At 37.7% G+C, this 17111-nt stretch overlaps 1 protein-coding gene across 2 annotated transcripts in view; it reads right to left on the reverse strand.

The window, feature by feature from the left end:
• Positions 1-17111, reverse strand: part of SNX1 (sorting nexin 1) — a 56511-nt gene that overhangs the window by 26834 nt on the left and 12566 nt on the right. For both annotated transcript variants that reach the window (XM_069098338.1, XM_069098337.1), the window contains exon 2: positions 3508-3616. In XM_069098338.1, the coding sequence (XP_068954439.1) occupies positions 3508-3616 (109 nt within the window). The remainder of the gene's footprint in view (positions 1-3507; positions 3617-17111) is intronic.

The raw sequence follows: 17111 nt of genomic DNA on the forward strand, positions 1-17111 counted from the left end.
ATAGCAAATCAGAAGAGGAATGAAGACCTATTAAAGTCAGAAAGATATTGGTAATAAAATTTTAAAAGCCTATAAAAATGAGATAAGAACTCAAAAAACATAACAGCCTGGAGCCATTGTATATAGTGTCAACAAGCTTATACTTTATAAGATCTTAAGGCTATCACTGTACTTCATAATTCAAAGTTATCTGCTCAGTATAATCTATGTTAAGAGGACAGAAATGAAATATATTTTAGAAATATTTCTATCCCAGAGGATCAAGTTAAAAAACTCTGGGCTTCCCTCTATGTTTGATGGGAAAAAAAAATCTTAACTATTAAAATTCACTTATCCATTAATGATTCATTCCCTGAACCTTTAATTCTAGTGCCTTCTCTCCATTAATTATTTCCTATTTATCCTGTATATAGCTCTTTATATACATACACACACACACACACATATATATAACACATATATATAGTATATGTTTGCATACATTTATATGCTGGCCCCCCCCCCCCCCCCCCTAGGTGGCACAATGGGTAGAGTGCCAGGTCTGGCCTCTTCATGCTTCATCTTCCTGAATTCAAATCTGGCCTCAGCCACTTACTAGCTGTGTGACCCTGGGCAAGTCACTGCTTGCCTCAGTTCTTCATCAGTAAAATGAGTTGGAGAAGGAAATGGCAAACCACTTCAGTATCTCTGCCAAGAAAACCCCAAGTGGGGTCACAAAGAACCAGATGCAACTACACAACTGCAGCAGCAGCATATTTGTTTGCTTGTTGGCTCCCCCACTAAACTTTAAACTTCATGAGAGCAGAGACTGTCTTTTGCCTCTTTTTGTATCCCCAGCGCTTAGCACACTTCCTGGCACATAGTTAGCATTTAATAAATGTTTTTGTTTCATTGATTCTAGATAGCTTAAATATAAGCTGGAGAAAATCAAACAGAACAGTCCTTGGAGTCAGGAAGACCTGAGTTTAAGCCCCGCCTTCGATAAGTAATGGTTGTATGTCACTTTACTTCTCAATGCCCAGACATCATTTAAGACAAATTACAGAGAAATTAATAATCTGCATTGGTAGGAGATAGCTCACCGGGAGTACTAACAAAATCAAAGAGCACACATACACACACACACTCTCTCTCTCTCTCACACATATAAGATTGTGACTGTATACTCAAACTTAAAGGACTGAGAGTTTTCAGGTATTTCAGTGCACTAAAATGAATCTACTTAGAAACTAAAATAAAGGAATTTTAAGTCCAGAATCCAAACAAAGTAAATACTCTGTAGATATAGGTATGTCCATTAAGGTCCAGTCACTTACTTGAATAGATATTCTCTTTCAGTCTTTGTAGATCAAAGAAAAAGTTCTCTTATGGCCTAGGACTAAATGTCTTTCAGTTGGTGCTAAAAAGAAACCAAGCACTAGGATCCTGTAGTTTTAGCCAGTAGCTCAGATAATAAAACCCTAACATGGTATTCAGGCCATTTAATGCAGATCATGTCTATAAATAAGTTTGTAACCCCTGGTGAAAGTTGTGAAAAACATCCTTCAGCCTCATGAGAAACTAAATCTAGTCTATAAGGGGGGAGATGAAGGAGAGAGTATACATTACAGGGCCAAAAAGAGTCAAATAGGAAGGAAAGAAAAAATTGCATAAAGACAGAATAGGGGGCGGCTAGGTGGCGCAGTGAGTAAAGCGCCGGCCCTGGAATCAGGAGGACCCGAGTTCGGTTCCGGCCTCAGACACTTAACACCCACACAAAAAAACTAGCCATGTAACCCTGGGCAAGTTTCTTAACCCCAATTACCCTCCAAAAGGCAAAAAAAAATAAAATAAAGACAGAATAATTTGGGTATTCTTTACCTGGAACAAGTAACCCTCTACTTAAAATAAACTGAGGGTAGATAAACCATTTAGGTCTTAGTGTACTCTGCCTCAGCCTAACTGTTTAAACCCACATGCTATTATTACTACCTAGGTCAAAGTATGGATATGAATTTGGAAATACTGTCAATTGAACACCTTTAGCTCTTAGAGCATTGCTCAGAGGCCTTCTAATTTGCTATCAATTTCTAGCTACAACCTACTTGAAAAGACTGAAAAACCAAAAATAATAATAAAGCTTTCTTTTTCATTAATTTGTAAAGAATGCTATAAAAGCCTTTAAAAGTCTTCAGGGCTATATCCCAGAGGCTCTGGCAACAAACACTAAGTGGTAACAACAAGATCAGAGAATTTACTTAAATTTCAAAATCACCATCACAGACACTGAAGAAATTAGTAGGTTTCTGTACTTATATTTGACTGTAGGATTTTTAATTTAGGCATCCCCTTTTTGGAATTTAAGAATTATTGTCCATTTATTCTAATTTTGGTCATTATATCACAGTCAATCAAAAGTATATACCTAATAAAAGCCTGTCTATACCTCCATATAGATAGAAGATAATGGATAAAATCCAAACAAATCTTTTCCAAATACAAAAACTTAGGATTTTAGGTTTTCTTGTATGGTAATATCACATAAATGGCATGGACCAAAAGCCAAGAATGTTAAGTATCTTTTTCCATTGAGTTTCAAAGGAAGTTGGAAACAAAGGCCAAAGGTATTAACTTTTCTCACTTCTCCCCCAAGAACATTTTATGTTCCACAGATAAGATGGGTTAGAGAATTCTTAAAAATCCTGGCAGAGATTCTAATATAACTCCTTTAAATCTCTGATGATTTTCAACTTGTTTTTCCTTTTTCCTACCCATTAAATGTCGGTATTCTCTACGGTTTAGCCCCCAGTACTCAATTCTTTCCAGTTATTCCCTGTCATAACTTCACCTCTGCCTGGAAGTGATAATGCTTTCAAGTTTTTCTCACATATTTCTATTTGCTAAACATTTTCTACTTTGACAACTTACTGCCTCAATTTCAGTTTCTCTAAAACCTATCACCTTCCTAAACCAGTTTTCCCTCCACATGTAATTTCTCTTATAGGTTCCAATTTCCCAGTCAGGATGAAAATCTTGTTATTTTTCCATCTTGATTCCTTCTAGTCCCTAAGATAGCAGTCACCAAATCTTGTCAGTTCTTCCTTAGCACTGTCTCTCATTTGTCCCTTTCTTTAAAATGCCATCACTCTAACTCAGTCTCTTAGTTTATATCTGGAATGATGCAAAAGACTCTTAAGCAGTCTTCCTGCCTCTAGCCTTTTCCTATCAAACTTACAATGTACGCCTTTCATATTCTTATATATTGCCTTTACAACACTGTAAGCACTTTGAAGGTATGGACTACATATATCTTACAAGTGCTATGTGTTTCTATCTACAATGCTATATACTTAGTAGGTGCTCAATAAATACCAATTGTTCCAAAATAACTTGGTTCACTTCTAACTGAGCTGATAAGATTTTTGCAACATCCTGTATTGTTTTATTATCATTCAAGTCAGAATTTTGGTAAGGAAGACAAGGCCAAAATAACTCTTAGTGTAATAGCCTTGAAGCGTTCACACTCACCTGCAAAGAGGTCTTGTTGTTCCTGGTCCAGCTCTTCATGGACTCCATTTTCCTGGGAGTTGCTAGTGATCAGTGAAGGTGATGCTCTCTTCAGTGACGTGGACTTACTCTGAAAGCAAAGAAACAGTTTGAGTAAATATTTCCATTAGGAACAGTACTGATCTACCTGGAAGGTAGGATACCCAATGCTTAAAATAACTCTCCTTAATTTCTCACCATTGAGACAGCCAAACTTTTTATCTCCAGCAAAATGAGCAATTCTTATAAAACAGCCATTACTGCTGCTATACTTGTGGCTCTTAATCTCCTAACACACTCAACAGTTTCCTAAGTGCACAATGTAATTTGTGTATGCCTATATGATGGCTCTACCTAGATATATTTTTCACAAGAACATACAACTATATTTCTCAAACTTGGCTGATGACCTTTATCCTTTCAAATGCTGATGATGTGAAGAATAAAGCATTAAAACTTAGAATTTAAACTCTAATCCCAGTTTACTATATGGCCTTGGGAAAATTACTGACAGTGTGTGAGATAACACTGGTTCACCTGACTAGGTAGGAATGTTGTAAAGTTTTATATTCAGCACAATTTCTGTATCCTGGCTTCTCTTCCTAGTGGCCACATTTTTGTTCATGGTCTTTATTCAAAAGACAAAATGATTGGATACACCAAGGCTATGGTGTGTCCCTAAAATACTCTGAAAGTGAACAAAGCTGTATTGTTTAGACTATGAGCAGAGAGCTAGGAATTTTACTTCAAAAGCTGGCAACACCATGTTACAGAGGCTTTGAAGTTAAAACAGTTTGAGTCCCTAAAAAGACTTATTGGGTCATCTGTTGTATAACATCCCTTTAAAAAAATCCGAGCAAGTTTGTTCTGACAAATTAGGGTGGTCCACTTTCCAGAGAAAAGACAACTAGCATGTCTACTGAATTTTCTATATCTGATTTATAAATCCTTAATACACCCACTGGGGACAGACCGCTGCAGTTATTAAACTTTACACTACTTTTACATGCGCTTTTCCTCCTATGATAATCAAAAAGAGTATTTTAGGTCACTCAGCTGAATGTGACTAACCACTACACACAGAAATTAAAAAATTGAATAGCCCCTCCCCTCTAGGAGAGGACTGTCCAGGAGGCAATGATGCTAAGAGGGCAGTGTAATATGGTAGAAAAGAACACTGGACTTGAGGTCAGAAGACCTGAACATCAATCCTTTTGTCACATGCTAGCTTACAGACCCTGGGAAAAGTCACAATCTTTGACCCTTAGTTTTCTCACCTGTCAAATACTGATAATACTTGAGCTACTTACCTCACAAGGCTCCTGTGAGGAAAGTATTTTGTAAAACTTTTAAGTACTTTATAAATGTGGGTCATTATTATACAAGAAGATAAAAAAAGGCAGGAGAATATGAAAGCACACAGGATAAACATTGTAATGGCATCTGAAATAAGGTGAGGGCTAAGTGTGTACTGCTAAGTAGCAATTGAGGAAGAGAAGATACAGAAAAGGACTAATGAGAACATTCTTTTGGTCTTATTCACTGACAACAGTTTCCCCAAACATACTGTATAAGGGAAGCTATGTAAAAGATGTATAGTATAAGTCACAATTTCACTAGATCTTGTTATACAGCCCATTGTCACTAGCTTCCAGCTACTGGATATAACATAAGGATAATCCAACAAGATGCATGTATTATTAATAAATAACAGAGCACAACAAAAACCCTTTAAAATAGCAGAGAGATTTGGAGTACAATAATGGAAGAGTTTTTTGACGAATCTAAACCTCATTCCTATGACCTCAAGTTACTACCTTATACATGAATAAAACCAGTTTTCCCAGATATGCTCAGGAGCAAGGTAAATTTCCAAAGGACAGCTTTAGAATACTTAAGCCTTTCTTTGTACTACAATGGGAAAAAAAGGCATCAATGACTGAAGGAGGCCATATTAGATGTGTTAGAAACTGTTCTTTAAACCTTTTTGGGTCTCTTTTTAGGACAGGGACCTTAAAACCAGAAGAATCTGTGTTTGCTCAGGAAACGAATGTGTGAGTGGAAAGAATAAGATATGTATGTTCCAAAAGCAGAAACAAGACACAGCAACAGAATGGATATGTAGAATGAGTGTGAATAAGGAATCAATGGTGTTGAAACTACAAGCCCAGGTGACTGGGGTGAACGTGGTATCCTGAGGAAGAATAGGAAAGTTGGTAAGGGGGAAGACTTGCGGAGAAAACCTGTCTGCTTTAGACATGTTGCAGAGGAGACATCTCTAGGATATCTAGCTTAAGATGTTCAAAAGGCAGTTGGTAATGGGGAAATGGAGCTCAGGAAAGAGATAAGGGCTTGGCATATAGATCTAAGAACCATCCATGTAGAGATGTTTGAACCCATAGAAACCAATGAGTCACCAAACTGTAGCAGTAACCACACTGGCATACCCAGGATGGCTGCTAGCACAAGTTCTTAGATCTGCTTTACTAGGAAAGATAGCTATTTAAGGGGTCAAAAATCTTTTTTAATCATATTCATTAATTCAGGGGAAAAGTCAGTACCCTGAACTTCAGAGAAAATACAAGCACAGAAATAAAGACCAACAGATAGGGCTTTGACTGCCTGAATCAACTTTACACTTTACATATATCTATGGATGGAGAGAGCCTTTATGTCTGAGCACTCAGGGAGCTCTAAACATACTCAGAATCTCGACTGTGGAGTCACAAGATCCTTCTCATAATCAAGCCCCCAAAGTATACTACCAACTCAGAATATATATACACTTCTCAGAGCCAGAAGGCATCACAACCCTCCTGACTCAGTGCCTAACTAGACATTAGCAAAAACTGTGAAAGCCTTCCTACCCAAGCCTCCCCAAGGTTCCGTTAATGGGCTCCACCAGAGGCCTGTTAATGAGCAGGGAAGATCTTAAATCCCATTAACATTACTCAAGCAAGACTGTATAGCAGGAGGAGGCGGCTAGGTGGCGCAGTGAATAGAGTACTAAGTGATGTAAGAAAAGGAAGAGGGAAAAGAAAGATCTCTTGGTTAATGACATCAATTCTGGGGGTGAAGTATGAGATGAATTCCTCAGTTGAGAGGGTAGGGTACTGGGGGAGGACTAAGGAGGTAAAAAGGTTTGAAACAGCCACTATAACGAACAAGATAACAAATCAATGAGGGAAGTGTAAAAGGATTGCATTAATACAGCAAAGGACCCAGTTGAGATTATGTAATATAAATGTTTAGTGGACCCAGTCAGCAGCTTTATGATTTTCTCCAGCTCCTTTAAGCAGCACATGAATAGGAAAAAGGAAAAGTGAAGAAGTTAGTGGGAAGTCATGGGTTGGGATTTGTCAAGGTATGACTGGCAGTAGTACGTCACAGAAGGGCAAGGGATTAAAGGAAGAGCTCTTAAGTGGGGTCCACAGACCCTCAAGGTATCTCTGGATAAGATTTGCTGGGGGAGTCTTAAGAACTTTGATAGGACAAAAATTACATTTCCATATAAATGATTTTCACTGTATTTTATACACTTAAAATCACTATTCTAGGAAGGGGTCCATACACTTTCCCACACTGCCAAAGGGGCCCATGATACCAATAAACAACTCTTGGATTAGAGTAAAGAAAATAATGTAGAGTTGAACTGTTTTACCAAGGGGTTGAGACAGGGAAAGGAAGATTGAGAGAGAGAACAAGAGAGTATAGATAAAGCAGGGGCAATGGTCTGTAAAAGAAATCAAGGGTGGAGGGACTGGATGTAATCTAAAGTTGAAAACTAGTGCAAGGGTCATAAAGAAAGATAGAAATGGTAAAAGCTTGTGATCAGATAGTAAAACACTTCTGAATGATGGCAAGATCAATGATATGTCCATTTCTGAGGAGAGCCGAGGTCATGGGAATTAAGTAGATAAGGAAGTAGGTAAAAGTTAGTCTAACTGAGGAAGCATCAACATGTATATTGATGTGCCTCCAAAGGCAGGAGTTGGGATGAAGAGAAAGACTCTGAGCCAGACCCTGAATAAACGAGGAAGAAAGAGCAACGTTCTCCTATTTCACTAAGAGTGGAACCTGTAATGAATCACTCACTGTCCAAGTATTCCCTTGAGTCTTACAGAATTACATTTTGGCTACAAAATGAATACTAGTGTGTCCCAAATGACAAGTACCCCAAAGAAAAAGACCTACTCTACTGAGCCACTTTATATTAGAATTTCAAGTTAACCTTTCTTTCTTATCTTCCCTCTTCACTGACTCCTTCCTATATAACTTCAGAGGCTCAAGTCACCACAAACTAAAAGAAACAAAACCAAAAAATACCCAAAACCTTTTTTATGCTATCAGACTTCTTAAACTTCCTGGAAAAAGTACTTTACACTCCAGGACTTTACTTCTTCACCAACTGTTCTCTTTAACCCCTTGTAATTTGACTTCTACTTAAAACCATTCTACTCAGCTCTCTGAAGGTCCCTGAAGCCTACCCTAATCACCAAATCCAATGGCTTTATCTATTCTCAACCTTTAATTCCTTTGTAGGGGTTAACACAACTGAATTCCTCCATGTAAAGGATATTCTCTTGGCTCCAGGGACAATCATTTTTTAGTCCTAACTGCAAGTGAAGTTTCTCAAGGTTCTTTTTTTGATCTTCATTCCTCTCTAAACTCTTTGTTGGTAATCTAATTCCCATGACTTCAACTATCACCCCTATTGTTGACTTTCAAAATATATATCCTCAATTTATACAATGACAACTATATTATGAAGAAAAACTCTGAAAGATTAGAATTCCAGAAAATCATGAGTCCTGAGAACTGAACATATAAAACCCCACTCACTTCCCACCAGAGATGATGGAGTTATAATGCGCACTAAACCATATATTTTTTGGACATGGCTAATGTGAAAATGTTTTACTGGAAAATGTATATTTTTGCAAAGGTTTCATTTTTCATTTTAAAAAACTGTTCAATGGGCAGTGGAGGTAATTAGTGGAGGTAATAATTGCTGGTAAAAATAAATTCACTTAAAAAAATCTATTTCCAGCCTTGATCTTTTTTTCTTAATCTCCAACCTGTATCTCCAAATGCCTGTGGGACAACTTTACCTGGATGTCCCTCTAACACCTCAAACTCAACATATCTAAAATTGAGTTTATTATCCTTTTCTCTAAACTGTTCGAACTTCATCATTTCCATCAGCAAGCCCACCATTCACCCACTCTCCAATGTTCAAACCCATGGGATATGCTTAATTCTTCCTTTCTTAAAACTAGATATTTATGTTTTTCAATCCACTTTCTTTCCCTCACATTTAATAATCCACTTTCTTTCCCTCACATCTCCTCCAACCCCTACTGAAAAAGAAAGAAAATTCCTGTTACAACAGGTACAGGCATACCTCAGAGAAATGGCAGGTTTGGTTCTAGACCATTACCATAAAGCAAATATTGCAATAAAGTGAGTCACATGAAATTTTCTGGTTTCCCAATGCATATAAAATTCATATTTACACTATGCCATAGTCTATTAAGTGTACAATATCATTATATCGAAAATAAAAATTTATATGCCTTAATTTAAAAAGACTTTATTGCTAAAAATTTCTAAGCATCATCTAAGCCTTCAGAGAGTTATAATCTTTCCGCAGGTGGAGGGTCTTGCCTCCATGTTGATGGCTGCTGACTGATCAGAGTGGTGGCTGCTGAAGGCTGGGGTGGCTGTGGCAATTTCCTAAAATAAGAGGATAATGGCCACACTGATTGGTTATTAATTGGCCTAGTTTCAATATTGTGTCTCAGGGAATAGCAAGGCCTGAGGGGAGAGAGAGAGAGGTGGGGAATTGCTGGTCAGCAAATCAGTTAGAACACACACATCATTTAAGTTCAAGTTCACTGTCTTATATGGGCACAGTCTTCGTGACCCAAAACAATTACAATAGTTACATTAAAGATGACTGGTCAAAGATAACCAAAATGGATATAAAAATGAAAAAGTTTGTTGATATATTGCCGGAATTACCAAAATGTGACAGAGACATGATATGAGCGCATGCTACTGGAAAGAATGGTGCCAAAAGATTTGCTTGATAGAGTTGCCACAAACCTTCAATTAAAGCAATATCTATGAAGCACAATAAAATGAAGTATGCCTGTACTGACGCTTCCTTTTCTCTCCCTTTATAGTGGATAGAAGGCTGTGCCTAGAGTTAGAAGGACTAGGTTCAGATCTGGCCTAGGTCACTTACTAGCTGTGTGACCTTTGGCAAGTCACTTAACCTCTGTTTGCCTCAATTTTCTCAAAGGTAAAATGGGAATCATAATAAATAGCATCTACCTCACAGAGTTATTGTGAGGATAAAATGAACAGTACTTGTAAAACACTTATCAAATCTTAAAATACTATATAAAGGCTTATTATTGTTGTTAATACATCTTGTCTTCTACCCCTACAATACCTCCTGTATCTTCCCCCTCTTTTCTTTTTCTTTTATTACAACCCTAGCATGAGCCCAAGTAATCACCAACCTGGACAACTGCCACAGCATTCTAAGGTGATTTTGGTTATTCCTCTCTTCTCCACTCCATCTACTGTCAGCTCAGTTCTCCTTATGCATCTCTGATCACATCATTTTTAAATTCAAAAATCTTCAGTGGCTCCCCAATGCTTTCTGAGCATTTCTTTACATTTAAATTTTTTTACCTAGCATGAGGCCTCCTATGGTCTAGTATCATACTGCATCTAACCTTATCTCATATTGCTCTCTATCACATTCTACTTTCCAGTTACACTGGAACGTGGCTTGTGCTTTCTTGTCCAAGTGCCTTTGCTTACAATGTTTCCTCTGACTAGAATTTACTCCCTTCTCACCTTCCAGGGGTGAGGAACCTGAGGCCTAGAGGCCCTGTGTGGCCTGTTGACTGAATCCAAACTTCACAGGACAAATCCCCTTAATAAAAGGATTTGTTCTATAATACTTGGACTCAGTCAAAAGGCCACACCCAAGGGCCTAGAAGGCCACATGTCCATTTATTAAAGGCTTCCTTGTACCACTGCTAATACTTTCCAGTATCACACAGCATTTTGTTTTTTAACTCTCCACTAATGTTAGCACACAATAGTATCTATATGTCATACTCTCAATTAGTCAGTTGATCAATAGGCATTTATTTATTAAACACCTGCTATGTGCCGGGTACTGTGTTAAGTAAGTGCTGGGGATACAAAAGAGGCAAAAGTCAGTTCCTGTGCTTGAGGAGGTCACAGTCTAACCAAGGAGGTAACATGCAAGCAAATATGCACAAACAAGCTATATACAAAATAAATAGGGAATGATGAACAGAGGGAAGGAAGGCACTAGAATTAAGAAGGAGAGGCTTCCTGGAAAAGGTGGGATTTCAGTATATATATTAGATTATATAAGCCATAAAGACAAGTAGTGACTCTACTCATGTAAGCTTTGTTCTCTTGTAGTACCCAGCATAATCTACCTCCCACCATTCCTTGTTTAAAAAGCAACAATACCAAACAGAGTAAGAGGATACAAACGTTTTCATTAATGATAATTCAAGCTTGTTCATCAGAAGAACTCTTGAGCCTCGGGGCCTGTCTAGCTAGAAACAGGACTGAACTATCCTATTAATGTACAGAGTATTTTATATAATTAAGATCACAGTCAACATATAGTATCTAAGTGAAAACAATAATAATGAAAACAACCTAGGATGGATAAAGGGGATTAAAAAAAACAACTTGGTATAAAATTTGAACAATAGTATTAATATTATACTAATTTAATATTTACATAATTCTAATTTAACATAAGTTAAAAGATAATTTGCCGCATGGTAATAGTGCACTAATTATAAATTCATATAGTATTCGATTGTCTATACCTTTTAATACAATGAAGAGTTTGCTTAGAGTAGCTTGCTAAATCAAATTCAAATAATCAATCTGAAAATTATCAATACAAAAAAAGCAGTTAAATCTTCAGAAAGTGATCCTGTGCATGTGCATGTGTGTACATCCTTATCCACACACAGAATGAGAAACTGCTATTCCTAACACATGGAATGAGAAAATATATGCTGGATATGACAAAATGGGCAGAAGTATTTCTAAAATTAAGTTCTGTTTGAGGTGCTGTTTTTAAGGGCTAAAGCTTATTTTTTTAAATTTGTTTTCCAATGAATAAAAATCTATTTTATCCTTTAACATTAGGAAAACAAAAACAAAACCCTAGTAAGAAATATGCATGGTCAAACAATACAAATGCCTATAGTGTGGGTCAATAATTCTTTGATATTTTTCTCAAATAATAAAAATTTGCTTTGCAAATTAGCCATGTCTGGGCAGAAAATACATCTGAATCTGCACTCTTGTTGAGCAGACACACCATATCATCATAAGTCCTCTGGAATAATGATAGGTTAATGCATTAATGAGAGTTTTTAAGTCTTTCAAAGTTTGTTGTGTTTAAAATATTGCTGCTATTGTATAAATTGTTCTGGTTTTGCTTACTTCACTTTGTATCAATTCATTCAAATCTTTAATAGACTTCTTTGAAACCATTCCATCATTTCTTCTATCCCAACAGAATTTCATCATATCCATATGCCATAATTTGTTCAACCATTTCCCAATTTATGTATACCCCTTAGTTTCCAATTCTTTGCCACTACAAAAAGAGCTGTCATAAATATTTATATACATTTGGGATCTTTTCCTCTTTGATCTCTTTGGGTTACAATACCTACTAGTAGTATTGACAGGTCAAAAGGTATTCAAAATTTTAGTTTTTCTGAGCATAATTTCAAATTGCTGTTGTGATTGCCTAATGACACTTTCCAGAATGCTGAACCATTTACCAGTTCGATCAAGAGAGCATTAATGTCAAAACAACTCTAAGGTACCACATCACACCTATCAGATTGATGCTAATGTGACAAAACAGGAAAATTATAAATGCTGGAGAAGATGTGGGAAAATTGGAACACTAATGCATTGCTGGTGGAGGTGTGAACTGATCCAACCATTTTGGAGAGCAATTTGAAGCTATGCCCAAAGGGCTATAAAAATGTGCATACCCTTTGATCCAGCAATACCACTTCTAGGGCTGTATCCCAAAGATATGAATGGGAAAAGGATTCACATGTACAAAAATATTTGTAGCAGCTCTTTTTGTGGTGACAAACAACTGGAATTTGAGGGGTGCCCATCAACTGGAGAACAGTTAAACAAGTTGAGGTATATGAATGTAATGGAATACTATTGTGCTGTAAGAAATGATGAGCAGTCCAACTTCAGAAAAAACTAGAAAGACCTATATAAACTGATGCTGAGTGAGGAAACAAAACCAAGAACAACCCGGTGCAATGACTAACTTTGATAGATTTAGCTCTTCTCAGCAATGCAAGGTTCTAAGACAACTCACTCCAAAAGGCTCATGATGAAAAATGTTATTCACATTCAGAGAAAGAACTTCAGAGTCTGAATGCAGATAGAAGCATATTGTTTGCTCTCTCTTGTTTTGTTTTGTTTCTTCTTTCCAACAAGACTAATGTGAAAATATGTTTAATATGAATATATATGTAGAGCCTATATCCAACTGCATGCTATACTGGGGAGAGGAGAGGGGAGTGAGGGGGAGAAAATTTAAAACTCAAAAACTTGTGGAAGGCGGCTAGGTGGCACAGTGAGTAAAGCGCAGGCCCCAGAGTCAGGAGGACAGGAGTTTGGTTCTGGCCTCAGACACTTAACACCCACACAAACAAAAACTAGCTGTGTAACCTTGGGGAAGTTACTTAACCCAAACTGCCCTCGAAAAGGCAAAAAAAAAAAAGCTTGTGGAACTAAATGTTGAAAACTAAAAATAAATGAATTTTAAAATGATTAATTAATAATGGTTGGATTGCATTGCAGTTGCTTTCCCAACAAGACCATAAATGCTGTTAAGGGAAAGAAAAAATAATTAAAAAAAAAAAGAATGCATTAATGTACCTGTTCTGTGGGCCAATAATTTTAAAAAGTGGCTCTATTGATAATTTCATTGGGGAGTACTTATGCATAAATCATTAGAGAGCACAGACAGTCATATCAAGCTACAAAGACATTCAGATTAGTTATGAGTAATAGCTGGTTGTGGGTCTTTACAAAATGGATAATCAGAATTATTTTATATTGGGAAGAAGGCTGGCAGATACTGTAATTCAATCCCTTAACTTTATAAATAAGGAAATTAAAGCGTTAAGTACTTTATTCTGGGGGCAGTTTAGAGACACGCTGGATAAAGCAGTGGGCCTGGAGGCAGAAAGACCAGAGTTCAAATCAGGTCTGAGATCCTTAGTAGCTATGTGAACCTGGACAAGTCACTTAACCTGTTTGCCTCAGTTTTCTCATCTGTAAAATGAGGATAATAGTAACACCTACTTCCCAGGGCTGTTGTGTGGATCCAGTAAGATACTATTTGTAAAACACTTTAGTACAGTGCCTGTTAATTATTATTATTTGTTATTATTATTACTACTTCACCTAAACTTATAGTCTAGTTAGTTTCTTAAATAAGATAGTTATGGAAATATTCTTTCCATTATAATATGCTAATTTATTACTTAATAGATTGAAACTGGACACCCTGGGGGAGTTTTCTTTGCATACAGAAGCATGGATGCAACTTGCTACCCACTGGAATACTCTGAGTCACTCTGTCTTGAAAGATTTCACAGGAACATTCCTCTGTAAACCTCTCAAACTCAACAATTCTGGCTATTCTGGCTCTTATTAGGCCCTGGATATGACTCAAATGTCATTTGCTGGCTTGGTGTCCGACATTTTTACTGCATCCAAGATACTTTAAAAGAACATTTAAAAAATTTTATTTCACAGAATCATAGAATTTTATAGCTGAAAGGAATCTCAGATATAATCTATTCAACCCATACCTGAAAGGGATCCCAACTACAACATATCTGACAACATTCAGCCTCTCTCCGAATACCATCAATGAGGAAAGCCCAGCGTTTTGCCACTGAAGCTCATTTAATTTTTTGGACAACTCTAATTGTTAGGAAGTTTTTCCTAACGTCAATTCTAAGTTTACCTCTTTGCATCTTCTATCCATTATTCCTGGTTCTGTATGGAAGCCATCTCTAGTGCTTCTGATCTCTATCTTGCCACTGAACCCAGATGGCTCCAGAGGAGAAAGTGAGGCTGGTGACTTTGTACAGCCCTCCCTCACTTAAATCCAATTCACTTGCAAGACATGGCATCACCTTCCTGATGTCATGGTCCTCTTCGAGAACCAAAGGACAAACAGCAACCACCTGGTTCTGTCCTCCGGGGCCATACATCATGTCTCCAAAGATAGCTACAAGTTCCACTTATCTCTTCTTCAGTCAGTCAGTAAGTATTTATTTATTTTTTTTTGGAGGGGGGAAGGTAGGGCAATTGGGGTTAAGTGACTTGCCCAAGTGTAATGGGAATGTAAATTTTTAAGATCTTCCCTGCCCCTAGGCTAAAGTGCACCAGGAGCCTGGGGTGGGAGGCTTGTTTTTCAGTAGCTACTTCTTGATTGGCCAGTGAGTCAATAAGGTTGTTACATTCTCTGGGCCAGGAGAAGGCTATATAAGCCCTGATGTGTAGCTTTGTTTTGGGGCTCACTTTGAGAAGTGTTCTGTGATTTGATCAGATGAAACTCTGGAAAGCCGTTGTCCAGAGGCCCCCGGCTTTGAAACCCAGATGTTGTTTGGTATGGATGTAATGGTTGGACAGTTTGGAAATCTGTCTACTTGATCTGTTTTTGTCTTGATAATTCTGTCTGTATACTTTGAAGTTCAGGGTGCTGACCTTTTTCCCCTGAACTAGGTGAACGATACATATCTGACTGATTAAAGTAAGCTTGTTAACCCATTTTGAGTTGCTTTCCTTTATCAAAGCAGATCCAAGAACCTGTGTTGGCAGCAAACCCTGAGGACCCTTGGGGCGCTTGCTGCTACACCAAGGTCACACGGCAAGTAAGTGTTAAGTGTCTGAGGGTGTATTTGAACTCATGTCCTCCTGACTCCAGGGCCTGTGCTCTATTCACCACCCTCAGCAAGTATTTATTAAGGTCCCATTATATGTCAGAAATTTTGCTAAGCACTGGAGATACAAAGAAAGACAGTCTCTGATCTTAAAGAGCTCAGATAAGAAGTGGTTAGGTGGCACAGTGAATGAAGTCCCTGGAGTCAGGAGGACCCAAGTTCAAATCCAGCCTCAGAAACCTGACACAAAAACTAGCCATGTGACCTTGGGCAAGTCACTTAACCCCAACTGCCCTCCAAAAAAGCAAAAAAAAAAAAAGCTCAGGCAAATTGGGGAGACAACATGAAAACAAGGACAGTTAATCCTCAATATTCACACATTTAACTTTTGCAGCTTCAAAAATTCATGTGATTTTATTAGTAATTTCATTTTCACTTTTGCACTGGCAACCATGCATATTTGCAGCTATGTGCAGTACAGAAAAAAATGAGAGGCTTGATGCATGCAAATCTGTGGATTAGCTGGTATCCTACTACCGTGTTTCCCCGATAATAAGACACTGTCTTATTAATTTTTTTGGAAAGAAAAACACCAGAGGGCTTATTTTCAGGGGAGGGCTTATGTTGTCCTGCCTCAGCTCTCCTCCCCGGCACTTCTCTCAATGGCGCCTGCAAGCAAATCACTGGGGAAGAACAGGATGACGCGCTCACTGCTGCAGCTCTGACTGGATGCAGCTAGGAGCGCGGCGTGCGTTTCAGGGGGGGGGGGGGAGATGGTGCATACAGAGAGTACTGTAATGTAGTGTGTAGCGCAGGAGATCACCTTCACTACAGTAGCAATCTCAATAGGGCTTATTTTTGGGGGAGGGCTTATTTTAGAGGAATCTTACACAGTAAGGGGAGGGCTTATTTTCGGGATAGGTCTTATTATCAGGGAAACACGGTAAGTACTTCATTGATCTTGTTCACCCTACCATTGTAAAAGGCTCCCTGTGAATTTGGAATGTTACAGGTGATGTCAAGACCTCACCAGTCTCAATGTCTTCTGATAGCAGCAACTCAAGTCTCAGCAATCCATGGGCCGATATAATAAAAATGACAATTCTACCTAAATTAATCCATTTATTCAGTCCATACCAATCAAAGTACCAAAAAATTATTTTATAGAGCTAGGAAAAAAACCCCCACAAAATTTATCTGGAAGAACAAAAGATCAAGAATATCAAGAGAATCGATGTAAAAAGAAAAAGGGAAGATAGCCTGACCATATATCAGATCTCACACTATATCATAAAGTGGTAATCATCAAAACTATCTGGTACTAAGAAATAGAGTGGGAGATCAGTGGAATAGATTATTTACACAATACAATTGTAATAAATGATCATAGTGATTTAGTGCTTGATAAACCCAAAGATCCAAGTTTTTAGGACACTCATTATTTGACAAGAACTGCTAGGAAAACTGGAAAACAGCATGGCAAAAAGTAGGCACAGACCAACATCTCACACCACATACCAAGATAAGGACAAAATGGCTACATTGTTTAGACATAAAAGG

Source organism: Petaurus breviceps, unplaced genomic scaffold (assembly GCF_028583685.1).
Source record: "Petaurus breviceps papuanus isolate PSGF00001 unplaced genomic scaffold, PetGlider_PUasm1.0 37, whole genome shotgun sequence".
NCBI lineage: Eukaryota > Metazoa > Chordata > Mammalia > Diprotodontia > Petauridae > Petaurus > Petaurus breviceps.